A 20456-nucleotide genomic window follows, 5' to 3' on the forward strand; every position below is an offset into this window, starting at 1 on the left:
CTAAGTCCTACTTTTACAAACACTTTTTACCGTGCTATCCGGAGCGTTCTTGCAAAGATTAGTGATTATAAAAAAACATACAGTTATGTGCGAGTGCTCGTTGTTAATTATGTGCCAAGAATCTATCAATTTTCTCTGGTGATAAAAACCAATGTATTTTTAGACAGTTGCATGTGGTTCTTACACTAGTGTCATGCTAATACTGCCTGCCTTCCAGGTTCTTTGCAATAAAAATGAAAAAACAAATTACATGAATGGAGATTGACGGTGTGCAGATAGTATTTCTTTAGTTGTTCTTTATTAGTCTTGATTGGTGACTTTCTTTTTCGTGAAAAATTCCGGTTGACTTCTGATTGTTAGCTCAACATTCTCTTTTGAATTGATAATATTTCTCCCGTCTAATCAATTTTTACTTGTTTATTTTTTTCCATAAGCCCGAATACGTTTGATAATGTCAAAACCACCTCGACAAAGATGACCACAATGACCGCGGTTAGGAAAACTGAAAAATAAAAAAAATTGTACTTGGTATTTGACTGAGCTGCATCCCAAGCTGCCTTTCATTCCTCTCTTTTCTATATCTTTTCATAATCGATAACATTCCCCCATATACCTGCGTTAGTGTCTATCGCTGATATGTTTCTTCCCTCTAGCACCGTCAGGTTCAAGGAACTGCTGGTTTTTTGGCTGTAGTTCCTTTGCTGTACTAAGCACAAGTACTCTCCCTCATCTTCGGGCTTGGCTTCTCGAATCTCGTACACACAGTGCCCTGTACTATCATTACACAGTGTACGATTCCTCTTCTTGATGATGACAGAAGGCGTTGGACGTCCTTTCGCTTCGCATTCAATAGTCGTTGCGTTACCTTCTTCGACTTCAATTTTTAACGGCCATTTCAATATTTCTGCGGGTACTGCCCAAAGGTACATGAAATAAATGAAAAATTAAATGAACTTTCTTGTTTCCTTCCTTATTCGTACCTTCCTTCCTTCCTTCCTTCCTTCCTTCCTTCCTTCCTTCCTTCCTTCCTTCTTTCCTTCACTAAGAAATGATGACTCATCATGATTGTAGGGTAGTCTGTAAAGTCATCCAATATACAATTTAAATCTTGGCATGCGAAGACTGCCAATTAAAGTTTGCGGTTATAACTTACCAAATTTGACAAGTCTCAGCCAATTCGTAAGAGGTCTCCTGTCCAAACTTAGTTCCACCTCTACGCCATACTTCTTGAAGTCCACATTCGTCAAGTTGTACATTTTGACTCTTGCTGTACAATTCACACAGTCGTAAATATTCCCGCTCCAATCCACCTTTCTTCCAAATCCTCTACGTTTAGATACTACGTTGCGTTCTTGGACAGCCAAGATCTTGTTTCTCACATAGCCTGGATCATCCCAAACACCAAAAAGAAATTCAAACGCTCCATTAGTAAGTGAGCTTGGCCATGATCGGACGTGAAAGTGCCACACTAATGTGACCTCACTGCCTTCGCCACTGTACACTTCTTCGTCAGGTTTAACGATGAACGAATCTCTCGGCCTTAAACCTGATAAAATATAGTTTGCTTTAAACCAGTACATTTTTTACTAGAGCCACAGATATAATATTGGTCCACGTTAATAATTAAAGCGAGTTCAAGTGTAAAAAAATTATATAAAAAACTTATATATTTTACAGCCACCACTCCTCATACGGGGCTCTTCCGTGAGGTTCCCTCCACACGCACTACCACTACATGCTATATTTACAACACAACACTCAACTCACATGTTGCTATTTACGGAGGGATCGAGGAAACCCGAGATCCCGGAGAAAACCCTCGTGGCAAGAGAGAGAACAACACATCAAACAAAGTCAACCCACATATGATCCAGTCTGAGCCAGTGCTCGAACCCGGACTACAGTGGTGAGAGGCGAGCGGTAAACCACTACGCCACCCATGCAACACATAATTCTAGGCCCTTTTAATAAATGACACCATGCCTTATTTTTCGCGATTGACGTCTATTTTATAAGCCAGTATAAGACTTCCATTCTTTCTTCTACCTTCTATATACACCTACTTGCAAGAACGTTGTCATACGATATTAGAACATTAGTAATTTAGTGAGAAAGGAATACATTAAAAGACAAAAGAAAAAGTTCAGCTTCAGTGATCTTCTTTTGTTTTTTAATATAATTCCTATCCCACTAAATCACTAATGTTCTATTTTCGTATGACAACGTTCTTGCAAGTAGGTGTATATAAGCTTGATAAATCTTATTTTTGTAATCTTATTCTAAGTTAGTTATAGAACCGACTTTTTAAGTGATTAATCAGTCGCGATCACTCAACCAGAACAGTTCACAGCACGAAGACACAAATGGTCTCTTGTGTATGTGCACTCCCCACAAGATGTTATCATTTTATATTATCATTTCCTGCTGATTTTTGAGTGATTTAAAAAAAAGAATATTCTGGAAAGTGTTTTTTATCCTTTTCACATACGGACTACAATATCAAATGACCTGGTAAAACGTTATGGTGTATCAAGGGAGCACATTAAAATTTTGTTTGTGTAAGGAAAGTCATTGTTCTTGGTTGATCTATCTAGCGCGCGCAATCCATCTTGTGACAGGCGTTCCTCGTAGTGTTTTGGTTTCGGCCGATCCGAATGGCTTACGATAGTGTAAGGAAGGGAATGACGAGTGTAATAGGAGGGGAGTGAAACAGTGGAAATGTTACACGTCGCTCCGCTCCTTGCAAGATATTCGTCGATTTTCGGAGTAAATTCGCTAGCCCGACTAAAGCAAGGAACGCCTGCCATATAGTGTAGCGCGCGCACGTAAACAAGAACTACGCCTGCTATATCTTAGAATACGTGCGATAAAATCGAAGATAAACCAACACAATAATATGACAGCAAATAAGCCTGAAAAGCATAGACAAGAGAATATGAACTAAGAGAAGGAATCCCCGTGCCCCATCATGTGCACACTTTGATGCTATTTTTAGAATCTATTCTAAAAAATATCATCCTATGATATCATTCATTTGATCGTTTGATTTTCTGCACGCGCATAGTAAGCGCCCGCTCTACGCTGTTTGGTAACGTTTTCTTGTGCTTTTCTTATGTTTAAATGTTCAAATCTGCCCTCAAGATGACGATGTAGGTCGGAAGCTTTGAAAAATAATGTAAAAATACTCCAGAAAGTTGAACAAATTACTACTTCAATTTCATGTGCGTGCAGAAAATGAACAAATGGTTTAAAAATAGCATCAAACTGTGCACATGATGGTTACAAGGCTATATAGGGGGAATTTCTTCTCTTAGTTCATTTTCTCTTGCCATAGACCATGACTGAACTATATATTAACAAAATCAAAACCCTAGCAAACTTATGCCATCAAAGTTTTTTTTATATAAAAAAGTCATAACTCAGTAACAAAACCGTAATTTTTATGCCCAGCATATTTAAACTTCGCTGCACAATTTTTGAGTATTATTTCAGTAGAGTTTTTTCAGGCAAAAAATTTTTCCTTTCGGAAATTTAAGATGTCTACGATACGCGGTCCATTGAGCGCGTGTTCTAGAAAAACTGTTTTGAGCCGCTGATCAAATCAAAGTGTGAACGAAAAAAGATTAAAATGAAAACATCAATATTCTAAAGAGATGACACTGCAGCTAAACTCGTGACAAGTATCATGATCCATTTTCTTCATCATCATCATCATCATCATCATCATCATCATCATCATCATGGCATCTTTTTTGTTTTTTTCTCTCTGTCATTTCAATTCACAATAACTAGCGGGACGAGCCTAGGCTTTGTTACAGTGTAGCGGTATTGCTTTATAGTTCTCTGTCGTTCTGAGTAACTATCTCTAGCTCGTGTTTTAGTTTCTCATATCCTCCAAAAAATGAAGATCCAAAAAATGAAGATCCATCACTTGCTTCTAACTACCAACCGATATCTCTATCATGTATCTTATCCATGATTGTGGAACGCTGTGTGTTTAACTACTGTTCTTCTCACATAACACCTTTACTTTATCCTCTGCAACATGGATTTATCAAAGGAAAGTCAACAGTTACTCAGCTTCTTGAGGTTTACCATGATATCTTAGAAAATCTTGCCAATGGCACTGACGTTGACGCTGTACACATGGATTTGTCTAAAGCATTTGAGTAACGCATCATATTCTACTTTCTAAGCTAAAAAAATACGGTATCACTGGTGGACTTCTCGACTGGTTTATTGATTATCTAAGCGATAGACAGCAGCGTGTTGTTATTGATGGTTCTTACTCCGAATGGTTACATGTATCATCTGGGGTTCCTCAAGGATCCATACTTGGACCTCTTCTTTTTCTTGTGTATGTTAATGATATGCCTGATTATATTCTAGGTGATTCTATATTTGCCTTATTTGCTGATGATTCAAAACTATACTGGCAAAGTCATCAAATCGGATTCAGATCACAACGATTTGCAAAGGGATATTGCCGACTGTGTTTATAGCTGGAGTGTCGATTCTTAAATGAAATTCAATGTTGACCAATGTAAAGTTTTACATATGCACAAGAAAGGAATTAAGGTTGTAAATCAATACAAAATCGGCGATGAAGACCTAGCTAACGCGCCCTTTGATACAAAAGACCTTGGAGTTATTATATCATCAGACCTCACCTGGGCAAAGCATGTTGAGGAAATGTGTTCCAAAGCAAACAAGTGTCTTGGTTTGATAAAGCGTGTATGTGGTAGACAAATTACGGATGCAAGAATTCGTAAACATCTTTATTTAGCTATTGTGAGACCTCAGCTCGAATATGCTTCAAGCCTTTGGTCACCGTATACTAAAAAACTCCAACGTCTAATTGAAAATGTACAGGGAAGGGCTACAAAGTTTATCTTGAACTATCCGGACGATATGAATTATACTGACAGATTATTTATACTGGACATCTCACCTCTTGAATATAGACCCGGGGGGGGGGGGGGGGGGGGGGTACTACCACCCCAACTTGGGTAGGGTTGTGCCGCCAGGACCTCAAAACCCTGACCCTATCCCAGAACTAAAATTTTGATTTTACATACCCTACCCCAGACTAAAACTAAGAATTGTTCACCCTATCCCAGACTAAAAGACGGAAAAGACGGTTTTACAATCGATTGCAATCAATATTTACTAACATTTTTATTGTTTTTGGTCGGCAGAAAGCGTAGCCTATTCGCCAGACAAAAACGACCGAATCGTTAACCCTATCCCAGACTAAAATGATACCCTATCCCAGACAAAATGTCAACATCGCCAGAAAAAACGAACCATTATGGGCGGAGCTTCTGTTTTGCACTCAACCATGGCTAATTTGCTGTCAATCCGCACTCGCCCTTTTCATTGGTCGAGAGCTTGAGAGGTTAATTAGTATTTACAAAAACAAAATGGCGTCTGTTAAGCGAGAAAGAAGAGAAAAAGGGTTTTATTCGTCATTACACAACACTACGTCGGAGGATATCTTACCGATTTGTAAGAAAGTTAGGAGAATTAAGGGAACAGGCCGCTTATGGGAAGTGGAGCGATTGATATCGCGGAGATCTACTAAAGGAGTAAGTTTACGTTGTAACTTTGATGAGTTTACATATTGTATAAAGTTCGTCCAACTCCATTTTTCAATGAGATGTGCTATATTGTTTTTAGAAAACCGAGTTTCTTGTTCAGTGGAAAGGTTTCTCTCCTTATGAAGCTAGCTGGCAGGACGAAAGCGAAATAACTCCGGAATGTCTACGGTAAATTATTTGATGTAATTAGTATTTAACTAACTTATATATAAGACCAGCTTACTTTTAAAATATTACAACAATTAATTTAGCGCTTAACTTTATAACTCAAATAGATATAACTCTTTTAAATTGTCATTATTTGTTTGTACGATTTCTATAAATTCTAATCTATAATCACCGTTTTGTATATACTAATAAGAAGGTTGACTTTTGTTTACTATTTAAACATTTTAGGTTGTTCTTTAATCCATCTCTAGAACAAATGACTATATACAACGAGGTGGCAACATTGAGGGCGGCAGTAGAGGGGCACCTGTTATCCAAATCCAGACTGCCAGTTACTGTTACTTTTCGTGGTGATGTATTTAGGTGGCTATTTGAAAACAAGGGAAACAAAGAAAAGGGGTGGCTATATCTTTACAAAAGACATTTTCATAAAAAATATTTTCCCCCCATGTGGGATCACTGCTGTGACTCTCATGGCCAGGGTATAAAGGTTTTCTACCCTATGAAAATTAGAGCCTTTATATCCTGGTCACCAAAGAAGTATTACCTAAAAGGGGGCAAATATATACCTTGCTCTAGGTTGTATTTAGAAAGGGCAACATTCTCCTTTGTAAAGGTAGCATTATGTGATAGTGATGATTAAGTCTGATAATTAATCTAATATCCTCAATCAAACTTTGCAAAGGAGAATGTTGTAGACTATTATTATTGACATGACTGTGGGTTTACAAATTGTGTATGTAGCTTATTTCTATATAATCAGTGGTTAGTAATAACCAATAAAAAAATACCTTTATGGTTTTGTTTCGAGTTAAAGTTTGAAAATAACCCATCTTTGAATTTGTACAACTCAGCTGTCAGTCCATAATGATAATCTTTATAAAACTATAACTATTATAAAACTGTTGTATAAAATAGGCTTTCATAGGCAACAAGCATCTTTATATATATGATAAAAAAATGGTTGATCAACAGTTGTTTATTTTATCAATCACAGAATAACATAAATGCATGAATATAACTAATGTACATACACAAAGCCATTTACACTTCCATTATATAGTCAAAAACAGCACTTGGTTGATAATAGTAATTAAGACACTTTTCTAATTTATGTATGTTTATATCTGTATGTGTTTTTTTTCGTATCCAATGTATGGAAATAGTATTATACACTCCACTGAAAATAAAATTTATACTTGAATCTCTAATTTGTGACTTTTGGCACTGATTTCTGTATTATACTACAGTCACTAACTTTTTTTGCTATTTCTATTTGGATTTTTTGTTTCTGTTTCTCTTTATGGTAGCTCTCTTTCTTTTTCTTTTTGGACAACAGTTATCCTGGATTAGATTTTGGATTTCTGCTAAAGGGGGATCTTCCTCAACAGGTTTGTCATGGCTTACATATTTCTTAGATTTTCGATTTATTCTGATGGTAGTTTCCCAGAACTGCAAATTTCTTTTTGTATAGGGGTTTGGCTTTCGCTCCCTGTGTTTCAGAACCCTCATACGGTACTCGGCACGGAGAATCTCTGCAGGATCGTCAGTGTGATTTGTCTTCCTTTGTATTATTTTGCGTGCATCATCATTGTTTTTTTCCACACCTTAAAGCAAAATGAATGCATTGTACAGCAAATTACATTTTATCAAGTTATATATTCAATGTAACTATATAATATAATTTTGTTTTGTTTGATACCTGACAAAAGATTGATGTAGTGTATTAATATCAATTATTAAATTACCTTGTCCACTAAATTGCTTCAGGTTGTCGTGCATCTTAACCATATTAGGGATGTGATAGGCCGCCATGTGCATATAGCAAGTAACACGCTCAGTTTTGTATCCAACCCTTTTATGTCCTAATGATGTAAAATCATCTATCCACTGTTTAATCTGAATTTTGTACAAAAGAAAAAAAAAATACTGAGTGTATAGATGGGATTTGATCATTTTCTCTGGCATTTGTAATATATAAATGTAAGCAGCATTTAACAATATTTACCCGAGCACGGTATTGATCAATATTGTAAGGTTTGAGAGATGAAATGAAGCCAAAGTACATGTCAGCAAATTTCTACAAAACAAAACAAAAAATAAATAAGTAAATGACATTGTTTCTTGGCAATAACAAATTAACAAAAAATACACACCTTCCACAAATCTGCCACTGCCTGAGCAGTGTCTGGCTGAATAGCTTCACCAAGCTTTTGGGGGAGCTCATTGAGTAGTTTCTTTCTGTCGTCTCCCATTAGACTAGTCCAGTCCATGGTCCCACTACCCCTCCCATCTGCATTGTTCTTTTCCCACACAGAAAAGGAGACTCCACAACTGCATATGGTCTCTACAAGTTTCTTTAGGTGGGTTCCTAAGTTTTTCCCTCTGTTTCTAAATTGATCTTTTTTATCCCACTGTAATGCATCCTCGATCAGATTGCCAATCAGGATGTCAGACACTCTGAGCATAAGATGGAGCTCATCTGGGATGATTTTGTTTAGAGCTATCGACAGGAGAGGTTTAGAGGTGCAGCAGAAGTCTCCAGTCTCTGCCATTTTTTTAAGTTCATCTAGCGTTCGCTGCATAGTACCACTGTCGTAGTAGTCGTCAGGTTTGGTTATATCACCTCTAGCATTATGAAAAGTAAAATAAAGTGACATTTGTGTAGGGTAGGGAAGTTTCATGTGACTGTATGTGATTTACTGTTATTGGTTTAAAAAATAAAGGAAATGCAATTGTGGATGCATTAGCTACCTCTCATTCTTGTGAACCTTGCACCATATGCATGCATAAATTGAATTAGCAGCACTGAGACCCATGACAAGCAGTAAAAGCTAAAAAAAGGAATATTATTAATACTATTTCATTTTTGTCAATAAAGAAAAATTGCATGCTCATTTACCTTGTAATCACCACCAAGAAAGAAATCCACCTCTACCTTTGAACCATCCACCATAATGTATCCATTTTCCTTTACCAAGTTTATTTCATTGAATACATCTCTAAAGCTATTCTCCAATGTTCCCCTGGATTCAGACCCATTAACTACAGCAATTGTATGTGTTCCTAACAGCAAATTGTTTAAATAAACTTTGTTTGGTTATGAAATATCACTTAAACAATATAGAAGCTTATACATTTACTTTTCTTATCACTAAATTATATTTGATTCATATGTATGTTTTTTATAGATTGTAATATAATGCTAATCAATCCTAAACCCATAGACAGAGGCATCGTGTTTTTTGCATGTGTATGCAGTGGTTATCCAGTCTAGTCAATGGGCTAGGGAAGTTTGCTACAAGGTATATGGACTAACCTTTAGAGGATAACAAGTCATCTTTACTTTCAAGAATGGCAAAGCTGATCAAGATGAAATTGCTGGATCTGCTCATACGTGCCCCATCACCACTTATTTTAACTGAAACTTTCTGGTCATTTTTCAAGATGTTTGAATTTTTCTAGTAGAACAAAATGAGTATAATTCATAATCAACCTAAACCTGATATTACAATATATCAATTTTATCATGTAATAACAATGCAGCAGTGCTACAGCCCCTTAGAAGTGAAGCAAGGAATATTCTACATTTCTTCAAACTAAGTTTACAAAATCATAATTCTGACCAAATAGAGTAATAATCAGTGTAATGTATCTCAAAATTATGCTTGGTAATGGTGTTATTTATTTTGATAATTATAGCTGTCAGACAAATGCTTAAACGTTATTTTTGAATATAAATACCCACCAGTTCTAAAATTTGATCAGCCAGCAATTCCTGAAATGAGTGTTGTGCCCCAGGATACTTCCCAGGAGTGGAAGTAATTTTGCAGCTTCCATTTAGTTGTTGTCTGCATTGCTTAAACAAGTATGACTTTGGGAGTCCATCAACAACCATAGAAAGCTTGTGTATAAACTCATCACCAACACCAAACTTGTCAAGCAAGAAGAGAATACTCTCCACAGTGGCTTTATCATTCTCACTTAATGTAGAATAGTGTCTGCGTGGCTTCGTAGGTGCTTCAGGTGTATTGTTTTCCAGAGTCCCATTATCAGCAGGAGGAGTTTCTTGATCAGATGGAGTGATCACCTCAGTATTGCTACTTGTACTGTTAGATGGAGTATGATCATGACCAGTTGGTGTCTGAGGCGTTGGTGTCTGAGGAGTTGGTGTCTGAGGAGTTGGTGTCTGAGGAGTTGGTGTCTGAGGAGGACTGTCTGTGGCAAAATTGACAGTATATGTTTTGGGACCACCTTTGCTCCTAAGCTTCAAACAGTCAAGCTCGAGCCCAAACAATTCAACAAAATATAAGGCTTTCTGTGCTCTTGTTTTCATTTCTTTCAGCTTTCTATTCTGGCCTTGAGGGGTCTTTAGATCTGGAATACTTTTCCCTCTCACTTTATTGACCTCATCTCTTTCAAGCTGCCTTATATATTTCCTCATCAACTCATTTTCATTTTTCACATTACTCCATGTCTCACTTTCCTTCAAATAGCTATCTATTTCTTGAAAGAGACATTCTTTTTCCTTTTCGATATTTACATATTTCCCTTTCCATTCTTCAACTTCATTGCTTGCTTTCTCCAATTCCAATTCTAAGTCCTTTATTTGCTTTTCCCACTCTTCTACAGTTATTATGTCAGTTTTTAAAACAGCAATTTTTGTATTCGCTTCTGAAAATTCTTTCCTTTTTCGTACAGAACCCTTTCTATTCAGCTTTTTTCTCTTTGTTTCTGCTTCAATACATATTCTGCTCAAGCGCATCTCAAGACGACGAGTCTCACGGTTTAATTTAAAAGCATCGCCGGGTATTATCGCATTTAGGAGATCTGTATACAGTATTTCATTGCCACATCCTACCTGGTACCGTCTCCATTCGGCAAGAACCTCGGTTTTTATCTCAAGCCAGAAAGCTACATCATTTTCATTTTGTCTCTGAATTTCTTCATAAGCAAGCTGCTTTCTAGGACACCCAGAAAGCGAAATTAAAGGATTAGACATGTATTGAGCAATAAAAATTAAATAGAGACAGAATATCCAGCAATGGAATTCATTCGAGAATGATTTTAAAAATACCCGCGAATATTCCCGCGCTTAACTCGAGTTTACCTCGAGTAAATATCGATTGTTTTAATAGAATCCAGTCTATCTCGTCCACAATAATACAAACAAAGAACGCCTGACAAATATTATTCAAGATGGAGGAATAATAGTGCAAGAAACGGAGAGAAACTTCCAATTTTTGCTACGCTTTCGGCTCGTTAGCGAGAGTCAGCTATATACAAGACGCTGATGTTCACTACACATCTTATGATGACAAAACCGCACCGATTTTACATTGTTTATCGTTAAATTTGGCTTACTTTACTGGGGCAATGGTTGGAGTTTCGAATTCTATAGAAGGTAAGTTCCAACGTTAAAGGGAACTGCCTTAAAAAGTGGTTTGTTTTCACTGTATTTTTCGTCAATGTAATACTATCTCTACAAAATGGCAGCGTCGGAGAAGCGGGATTTTCGCTCTAAGATCAAACTCGAAAACCGCAACCAGTTTTAACGCTACGATAGCTATTTGCCATCTGAAAAGAAGTAAAATACCTCTCTACCAAAGCCCGATAGAAGGTAGCGTTTAGTTTTTAATTTTAACTTCATATTTTACTGATTAGGATTTAGACCCCATACATTCTCTTAGAGTGCACGTCGCGTTGGGGTCAATTTTTTTCTAAGTGTCATCGTGTTACTACGCATGTCCGTTCGTTTTTTCTGGCGATGAAGAATGATACCATACCCCAGACCCAAAAGCCGAAAAACCATACCCTATAGGGCGGCACATACCCGTATAGCAAATATAGGGGAGTACCCCCCCCCCCCCGGGAATATAGACGACAGACAACTGACCTTATTCTTCTGCATAAACTAAAACACGATAAAATAAAATCCAGTCTTAAGCAATATCTACAGCCTGTACCTAAACCTAATTTTGCCCCCAGAAACTACTACGAAAACAATTTACAGGACTATTTGCTTAACTCATTTCTACCTAGATCTATCAAACTATGGAACTCGCTACCAATACACTGTTAAATGAGTGATGTAGGCCTTTCCAAATTTAAGGAACTTGTGACCACCCACTTTGCTTCCAAAATGGAACATTACTTTAATACCACCTTAAAATCTTTTAAATTTGAATTTTGATAAATTTTGATCCATCAACCTCCTATCATCATTTTTTTCTTTTCATTGTTTTTTCCTCGTCACTTTTCATGTTAATCATGTTTGTATTGTATGTAAATTGTATGGAGGGGGAATATCAATTGGGACGAAAGTTCTGTTTTCTTCGCCAGTCACAAAATTTGTATGTCTCAAGTTTTATAAAATGTATATGTTTATATTGTGACAACTAAACTAAACTAAACTAAACTGAAGATGGTATTTTTTGCTGATACCATGGTTTCCTGTTATAATAATAACAATAATTATTATTATCATCATCATCATCTTTATTTACAATTTGCTTATCAGTTAATTTTGCTTACGAAATTTTTAGTTAACCGAGTCCAATCCATTGGCCTTGGGAAAACAAGAATATATTTACAATACGAGGTACAATTTTTAAAAAATCAAGTAATCATGAAAGTTTTTCTAATGATGTGTGCAGGTCCAAGGAGAGCGATCTTCTGCATACTTCTGTGATAGAGATGTCCCCTTTTAAATGGTTGACATATTGTTTTAGTTCTTTGTGAATTAACCCCAGTGCCCCAATGACAATAGGTATGGTTTTTCTTTCCATATCCCACTGCATTTTTAAAATTTCTATTTCTATATCTTTGTACTTTGAGAGTTTTAGGGCCACATTTCGTTCTGCTGGGATTGACACGTCCATCAGGGAACATCGTTTCTCTACTTTGTTCTTCACTATAATGTCGGGCCGATTATCTGTGATGATTCTGTTCGTATGTACTTGCATGTCCCATAGGATTGTTGCTGTGTCGTTGTCCATTACTTTTTCAGGTTCATGCTCATACCATTTTATGCAGACAGTAAATTGCTTGCGCAGTTTCCAGTGAACATATTTTCCAACTTTTGTTGTGTCTTTCTATGTATTCCTTCTTTGCAAGAACAGGACATCCAGATTTGATGTGGTCGATAGTCTCGTCGTAATCACCGCAGATTCTGCATTTAGTATTAACATCTTTTCCCATGATCTTATTCTCGTAATACCTTGTAGGCAGCGTCTGGTCTTGTGCTGCTATAATAAGCCCCTCTGTCTCTGACTTCAAGCCTGTTCCTTTTAACCAACTGTGCGTTCTTTGTTTGTCGACATCTGCTTTGTTGACTTGCCTGATGGTATTGGCCATGAAGGGGTTTAGACTCCCATTTTTCACATTGTTTCATTTGCAGATGATCTTTGTAGGTGCTCTTTATCCTTTTTGTTTTCCCAATTATGTGTTTCGCCACATTCGGTCTTGAATTTTTTACTTTCTTTGTGCATGGAGTACATCTTTTTGTTGTTCTCGTGCTTAGAGACTAGACGCACGAGGCAATCCTGGTTTTCTACCTCCCTCTCTTCTCTTGACATATAATCTGACTACTATACCCACAGCTTTGGACCCACCCCCCTCCCCTATCACTTTCGTGGTGAATTTTTAATTTCTGTATAAATTATCGAAAAGGTTAATTTATTCATATTTCTTGTTTTCGCGCGCAAAAAAATTTTGGCTTTTTTATTCATGCAAGAACGATATTTTTCATTCCCTGTTTATCCCTTCCCGTAGACGAGAAAAAGTAAGAACACAGGATATGTTTTTTAAAATGTTTAATTATAAAAATAGGAGAATACAACATCATATGGAAGTTACTGGAGTTTTTTTCCCTTAATCTTTCTAAAAGTCAAATTGTCCACTAAGTTCTTGGATAAACTGTAATTTGCAAGACGGTGGTTGTTTCTCGGTACACTTCTTGTGGAGTAAGAGTGCCTTGCGTAAGTCCTTTTCTGGACTACTGAATGTTTCTTTGGTCTCGAGGATCTTGAACTGGTACCTTGGGAACATAGAAAAATTGCTGTAGGACATTTTTACTACTGTACAACCCCCATCGAATTCAGGTATGTAGCAACATCTGGCCTTGGAATATTCGAAGAGCTGATTCCAAGGTATAAAGTTGGGAAGAGGTTCTCTCGCTATAGGATTCACGATTTGGCACGCCAAGTCGTCAGTTAGCTCGATGAAGTAAACTTTCTTGTCTGGAATAGGAAACGCGCGGGTCTTGACTTGTTCTTGTTGGCGCATCAGTTCCACCATTCTTGCACTGTTGTTTTGATGATAAAGCTCTTCGAGATATCTCACCATCTCAGATTTTATTCTCGCGAATACGCCAGGTTCTTTTAGCTGAAGGGGGTGCTCATGCATCATGAAGTAGTAAGAGGCTTGTAAGAGTGTTGAGGAAGCAAGTTCGCTACGCATGCGAATCCAAGCTTTTTGAAAATTTTCCCTCCAGAAAGCTTCATCTGGTTTCCAATTCAAGAGTTCGTCAAGATATGGTCTTCGTCCTTTGGATTTTTCGATATCTTCCAATCTTACTTTGTTACCAAAGTACTTGCAAGAGTTATAAAATAAAAAGCGAAAGAATGCTTTTGCTTCCTTCATGATCTTGCACTCTTCACTTCGAAGTTTTAACTGGAACTTGAAGGTTTCTATGATCTTCTTGAGATCATTCATTGTCTTCCTATCTGTTTTGCGTTTGGTGGCTACAGGGTTGAGAACTCGCCCACTTCTCAGCTTCATGGTTCTTTTCTTAGGTCACGATACGGAGGCTTGTGTAAGAATGATGGAGAGTTGATGGCTATACGTATATGTTTTTTGTACGTGTATGACATCAGCATACATTTGTGTCACGTGTACGGCACCAGATCCCTTTTCGCAAATGCATAAGGCATGTTACCTTGCATTATCATTAATCAGTTTAAGCAGACGTTGAAAAAAGAAGTAGCGAAAACCAAAAATGGACACTGTTACGATCGTGAAGAAATTTTATACCACCATCGTGGAAGATAATTCACGGATTTGGACCTACGAGTTGGTTGAGACAGGAGAAAGATTTGAAAGTTTTTCACACGACGCCTATACAGCCTTCTATGACCATGTGAGGCAAAGAGAGCTGGATGACATGCTTGCCAACGTTGATCCCTCAGACGTTTTTCACGAAGAGGTCTTGCCTTTGAACCTCAACATTGCTGAGTGCCCCTACGTACCTGAAGATCCTCCCTCAAAGACGGGGAGGAATCAACAAATCGAAGATATTCTACTGAGAGCTTATGCTGATGTCCTGCAAAGAGACATATGCCACCTTGTGAACAAGAATTGTGAAGCCTGCGAAATTGATGACCCGTCACAAGACCATCACGACTGTTTAATGCTTTCGAGAGAAATCAAGGTGTATCGTTATTTTTTTGAAGCCTTGAAAGATGTGGATGACGACAAGGTGATGAAGATTTTTATGAAAAACATTGAAACTTTAAATCCTCCACTTAATGCGCTAGAGCTTTTGAAATATCAGTGTAAAGATAGCAGGGAAGATATCGTATCTAGCAGGAGGGAAGAGCTTGAAGACATTCTCATAGACGATCTTAGAGAATATTCAGAATGAATGTTTGATATTGTACGATGAGGAAAATAAAGATATAAAGTCTTGTAAATTCTTGTGTTCTTTTTATTTCGTTACTGCTTTGAACCATGACAGACATTCGAATTAAGACCCCCTCTAGTATCATGATCTCAGGTCCTTCTCAATGTGGAAAAACCGTCTTAACTTTGAAATTGTTGAAGAATTTAGATGAAAGTTTTGTAGGCGAAATGTCCAAAATAATATATTGTTACGGAGCTTATCAACCTAGTTTTACGGAATTTAGGGAGCAAGTACCTGGTATTGTGTTCGTGGAAGGATTTCCTGAGAATGTGCTTGATCTGTTTGAAAACCAACCGGGTATTTTGATCGTGGACGACCTGATGGCTTCATGTTCTAATGATCAGCGTATGGCTGACCTTATGACGAAACATTCTCACCACAGAAACATCACCGTGATTTACATTCTGCAGAATCTGTTTCCACCCGGCAAGTTTTCTCGCACTATTTCCCTCAACTGCCATTACATTTTTGCTTTTAAGAATTGTCGTGACTCTTTGGGTATTTTAACTTGATTCAGCAGGCATTTCATGGGAAGCAGGATCGTCTTTATGCATTAGAAAGTTTCCAAGATGCAACCGATAAGCTGTATGGCTATTTGTTATTTGACATGCATCCAACCACGCCCGGTAGCTTTAGGCTTCGCACTAATATTTTCCCCAACGAACGGCACGTATCCTACGTAAGGCGAACTTAAAAAAGGTGAACATATTACCATTGTCTCATTTCATTTAGAATGTCGGATCGTGTAAGACGTAACCTAGATTTTCTCACAGTTTTAGCAAAGTGTAATAAGAAGCAGCGAAAGGCTTTACTTGAACATTGCGATAAGGACTTGTTGTTGACGATTTCTGAAATTGCAATCAACGTGTTAAAGGGAATCGTAAGACTGTCACCGGCTCAGAAGGCGAAATTGGGGAGATTTAGGAAACAGCTCAGAACGATCGCAGATCGTCAAGTTTCACTGAAGCATAAGAAGCGCTACATGGTACAGACTGGAGGATCATTGTTGTTGTCACTTTTACCCCCGGTCATTTCAGTTCTAAAGGAGTTGTTTTTTCGAAAGAAATGAAGTACTCTAAACGAATGGTTTTAGTACCTGAAGAATTCATGGACATGTTGGAACGCAAAGAGAACATTCAGACTGCACCCATGACAAAATCCTTGATTCGAGTAGACAAAGAAATGGATGGTATACTAGAAGATGGAAAAAAGACCACAGGCGATAAAATAGCTCAATATCATCAAGACCTTCAACGATTTCTTGACATACAAGAGAAAAAAAAGCAGTTTATTCCTACTGTTAAGATTCACCAAGAGAACACGTCTAGAACCACCCCTCAAGAAGATGAAGCAAGCAAGGACGAATCCCATCAACCAGGAGTCGTAGGAGAAAGACATTTATCAGACAACGACATATTGGAATCTGTTCCAAAGAACTCGCGCACCTTAGCCCGATCAATGATCAACCGTTTGAAAGCTAACAGGGAACACATATCGTGGAACGAAAAAGGCGAAATTTCTATTAATGACCATCCGATACCCGGTTCAAATATCATTGACTTGGTGAACGATCAGCTGAGGTCTAGGAAAGATTTTGATCCCAAGGGTTGGGAACTGTTTACACAATCGTTGGACAAGATAAACATGCCTAAGTATCTGATGCGAAACGAGAGACCTCGAAGCCATATTGCTCAGCTTCAGGAAAAACAAACTCCAGTTTCAGCTACGACCAATGATGGTTATCAATTTCCACCCACTCCACCATCTACGCCAAGGGGGATCAAGAGTCCAGTTTTCAGAAAACGCAAGACCAAGCGCTTTTCCGATAATTGGATTACGTATTAGGAGATAAATATTTGTATGCGAGTGAAATGATTGAATAAACGCGTTACACAATGATACGTCTATCGTTTTTTATTGATTCTATTTTGCATACGAGTCAACGCTAACTGATGTGTTGTTTGTTTGAATCTTGCTCCTAAGGAACTAAGATACCTACGAGTAAATTCACTTACACGATGATCGTTAATCGACGTGTTTTTACTAAACGAGTTAACAATCATAGATAATGATTTTCCACGGTTTCTGTTCATGATAAAATAAAGACAAAATTGTCCACATGTACTTGAATTAAGACTTTGTAAAGAACGATGATTATATTTCCAACTTTTGGACTGTTTATCTAGAAAAGTTTCAAAATTTTCACGATAAAAGTCTGGTGGATTTCCGTAGGAGTCGAAAAATTCTCCCCTTTCTTTACATGGAAAGTACATTGCCAACCAGTGTGATCCTTTTTCTTCTTGAGGGTCAGTATTGACGATAAGTCCACAGGGAAAGTGTTCAATGGTAATAGGTAGTGTGTCAGAGGCATACACTCCACAAAACTTATTGCGACTTTTGGGATTTTTTTCCATGACTTGTGTTAACTGTGAAGAGTTCATGATGTGTGATCGTACAGGACGTTTCGCTCTCGATCGATCTCGACAATGTTATCGAATTCCCCAATGCAAAACAAATTTATAGCTTCTGCCAAAGCCTGACTGAAGATGATCTCTAGTGAGAGATTGCCTCTTTGTTTGAGGCCTAAGTATTCGGACGCATCACATCCATCAGGTCGTAGATCGAATACGAAAAATCCGTATCCTTTGTGGTAATCATCACGGGTGATATGGTTCCCTGCATCATCATGGTACTTCCCCGTCCCTGTGAACAACGTCTGGAAACTTTCTAGGTACTTTTTGTCACTCCCTGTCAAATTCAATTTCAGCGGTTTAGATGGAGTTTGTTCACCATCAACATATACGCCAATGGACGATATGGAAAATAAATCCATGTTGAAGGGATTTGTTGTGTAACTTCCGTTAGTAGCGGCAGACTTGTTCATGAATACAATGAGTCGCTTGGGGATTTGTCCGTTAAACACATTATCTTTCACGAGGGAGGGTGTTGTTCCTGGTACGGTAAAGGACTTGCACATGGTTCTTGGGACGCCGTAAACAGCAGGAGCTTTACTCAAAGCTGATTCGTGAGCCATGATTACATGGTTAGCAATCTTGACTTTTCTGACCTTGAGTTTGATGGAAGTAAAACTTATCTTATATTCTTTTCCTGCTTCTGCAGACATCAGGAAATACTCAGGTTCATTTGGAACGAGTTTGATCTTTAGGTCTACGTAGCTCAAGAGATACTTTTGAATCATGAATACGTCACAGTACAGAGGTCCAATCAACTCAAACTCGGTGGACTCCTTGACGAGTGCATTTCGACTTTTGAAACCTGCATTTTTTCCTGTAGCGCCAACCCTAGCATCTTCGAATGCACCAGACGTATCTCCATACCACATGGCAGCTTGTAGTTGAGACTTTTTAGCACCCATTCCAAAGTTTAGGAGGGTCTTACTATAGCTTTCGGGACTGTAAGTGTTGGTTGAACTTGATACCAGTGTCGAACCAAAATAGACATCTACCTGCCGCCAAAGACTGTGCAGAAGGTTGTTCACGGGTCCTATTTTTTCGTCCGCATCAAGATCAGTACCATCTTTATGTTTGATGCGAGCGGACACGTAGAGTTGAGTGTAGGGGAGATGAACATAGTCTTCAGTACCAGGGATGTTAAATTCAACAGGTGAAGAACTACTAAGGGCTGAAATGGGTTGATATTCGATATCTGTCTTTTTCACTACACTATTTTGAGTTGGACTGACAGAAAATAAATCGAGTTCTTCCACCATGCATTCTTGTGAGCGAGGATGAATCAAGGCCATGTTGTGGTGACTTATCCAAAGATATCTTGAAATGTTCTCGGCTTAGTAGCTTTCGAAGTTGTGAGACTCTTTGACTTGGTCTTGCGTTTTATGCGTTTCGGTTTGGCTTTCGTTTGTTTCCGCTTTTTCGGTGGGACTCGACTCCTTTCTTGATGACCTTGCTTCCGCTTTTTACCGGTACCAGTTTGGCCATTTATTGCATTTTTTACTTGTGTTGTGACGTCACGTTTTAATTCCATTCCCGATTCTTTCAATCGATTTCGGAGAGAGTCTTGAAAGCGCTGACCCGCAGCTGCATCCGCTAGGACATTGGCACCAGTTTTTAGCGCAACCTTTCCAGCCTGTTTGGATGCGCTTGCTAAGAAAGGTAAAGCTTTTCGAAACAGGCTTCCGAAAAAATTTCCAATACCTCCTCCTCGTTGACCATATCCGCGTTGAAAAAGCTTTCCCGCGAAAAAGGATCCACCGCGCCCTTTTTGTTGTGCTTGGTTCAAATAGTAATTTTTGTAGAGTTCAGGGGGTGAAATGTGTTTCCGATTCATTTTCTTCTTGTTATACAAGGTATGATAGTTGCCTTTTCCTAAAATGCAAGTTCACGACTACGCGTCCTCTCTGAAACTGAATCTTGCGACCTGATCCATCCCTTATATCGATCTTGATGTCTTGGAATTCTTTAGTTCCAACCGGGTAGTAAGTTGGAACATCGAAGGATTTGTAAATGGTGTCTCCATACTTTCCTTCTACAGGAAGGACTTTCAGCAACCTTGCTTTCGTATCTCCCACGATTTGATAGCTCACGATATCAGAATAGACGTACAAACACTGCATGCCTCCGCTGAGATCTCCAACAAAATCACCGTATTGAGAATGAGAGATTAAATTTTCTTCATTCCCGAAACCCAGGATTTGGGATAAATTGCTTGATAGCAACAACTTATATCTGTTTTTAAGGGTCACGAATACTTTTTCTGACCGAGGTTCGAATTTCAAGTGAATATTATCTTTTACATCTGCTTGTAGTTGATTGTTGATATGATCAATTAGGCTAGTTATTGTTTCATAATATCCCTTGGAAAGAATTACGGTGTCTGCTATCCCTGTTGGTAATTGGTAATATAAGCGCTGCGAACTTTCTGTAATATTGTAGAACGTTCTTGGCCAAATGATACTTTGTAAACCAACTTCGTAATCACCTTCCAAGATGATAGGTTCTGGAAGATGAACGGTATAGCTAGTCAAAGTA

The 20456-nt window shown here is 38.0% G+C and overlaps 4 protein-coding genes and 1 pseudogene across 6 annotated transcripts; 1 reads left to right on the top strand and 4 right to left on the bottom strand.

The window, feature by feature from the left end:
• Positions 1–322: 322 nt before the first annotated feature.
• Positions 323–1580, bottom strand: LOC148906163 (uncharacterized). The gene is made up of 3 exons (XM_089039414.1): positions 1154–1580; positions 614–913; positions 323–502 (listed from the first exon to the last, which is right to left on the bottom strand). The coding sequence occupies exons 1-3, from the start codon at positions 1578–1580 to the stop codon at positions 399–401; spliced, it is 831 nt and encodes a 276-aa protein (XP_088895540.1). The 3' UTR covers positions 323–398.
• Positions 1581–5292: 3712 nt separating this feature from the next.
• Positions 5293–6979, top strand: LOC116286922 (chromobox protein homolog 1-like). Of its 2 annotated transcripts, none has more exons than XM_031693516.2 (3): positions 5293–5588; positions 5680–5768; positions 5997–6979. In XM_031693516.2, the coding sequence occupies exons 1-3, from the start codon at positions 5424–5426 to the stop codon at positions 6409–6411; spliced, it is 669 nt and encodes a 222-aa protein (XP_031549376.2). In that variant the 5' UTR covers positions 5293–5423; the 3' UTR covers positions 6412–6979. The 2 variants fall into 2 exon arrangements, with proteins under 2 accessions (XP_031549376.2, XP_031549378.2); XM_031693518.2 differs by having other exon boundaries at positions 6020–6979.
• A 61-nt stretch (positions 6980–7040) lies between these two features.
• On the bottom strand, positions 7041–11434 carry LOC116286923 (uncharacterized; annotated as a pseudogene). The gene is made up of 7 exons (XR_016121549.1): positions 9517–11434; positions 9088–9229; positions 8523–8834; positions 7925–8396; positions 7777–7848; positions 7517–7667; positions 7041–7375 (listed from the first exon to the last, which is right to left on the bottom strand). The product of XR_016121549.1 is annotated as an uncharacterized LOC116286923 (transcript).
• Positions 11435–12394: 960 nt separating this feature from the next.
• Positions 12395–12766, bottom strand: LOC148906164 (uncharacterized). Its single transcript, XM_089039415.1, has one exon. The coding sequence runs from the start codon at positions 12764–12766 to the stop codon at positions 12395–12397; it is 372 nt and encodes a 123-aa protein (XP_088895541.1).
• Positions 12767–17887: 5121 nt separating this feature from the next.
• LOC148906165 (uncharacterized protein F54H12.2-like) lies at positions 17888–19213 on the bottom strand. The gene has a single exon (XM_089039416.1). The coding sequence runs from the start codon at positions 19211–19213 to the stop codon at positions 17888–17890; it is 1326 nt and encodes a 441-aa protein (XP_088895542.1).
• Between the last annotated feature and the right edge of the window lie 1243 nt (positions 19214–20456).

This window comes from Actinia tenebrosa, unplaced genomic scaffold (assembly GCF_029948245.1).
Source record: "Actinia tenebrosa isolate PJP-AT-01 unplaced genomic scaffold, QUT_ActTen_1.0 PGA_scaffold6__47_contigs__length_16458017, whole genome shotgun sequence".
Lineage (NCBI taxonomy): Eukaryota > Metazoa > Cnidaria > Anthozoa > Actiniaria > Actiniidae > Actinia > Actinia tenebrosa.

Bases quoted from the DNA above. Each gene is read 5' to 3' on its own strand.
- LOC148906164 (XM_089039415.1), bottom strand. From the start codon at position 12,766: ATGGACAACGACACAGCAACAATCCTATGGGACATGCAAGTACATACG.
- LOC148906165 (XM_089039416.1), bottom strand. From the start codon at position 19,213: ATGGCCTTGATTCATCCTCGCTCACAAGAATGCATGGTGGAAGAACTC.
- LOC116286922 (XM_031693516.2), top strand. From the start codon at position 5,424: ATGGCGTCTGTTAAGCGAGAAAGAAGAGAAAAAGGGTTTTATTCGTCA. The intron at 5,589-5,679 runs GTAAGTTTACGT...TATTGTTTTTAG, and splicing joins CGCGGAGATCTACTAAAGGA to AAAACCGAGTTTCTTGTTCA. The intron at 5,769-5,996 runs GTAAATTATTTG...TAAACATTTTAG, and splicing joins ATAACTCCGGAATGTCTACG to GTTGTTCTTTAATCCATCTC.
- LOC148906163 (XM_089039414.1), bottom strand. From the start codon at position 1,580: ATGTACTGGTTTAAAGCAAACTATATTTTATCAGGTTTAAGGCCGAGA. The intron at 914-1,153 runs GTAAGTTATAAC...ACCTTTGGGCAG, and splicing joins GCTGAGACTTGTCAAATTTG to TACCCGCAGAAATATTGAAA. The intron at 503-613 runs GTATATGGGGGA...TTTATTTTTCAG, and splicing joins AGCGATAGACACTAACGCAG to TTTTCCTAACCGCGGTCATT.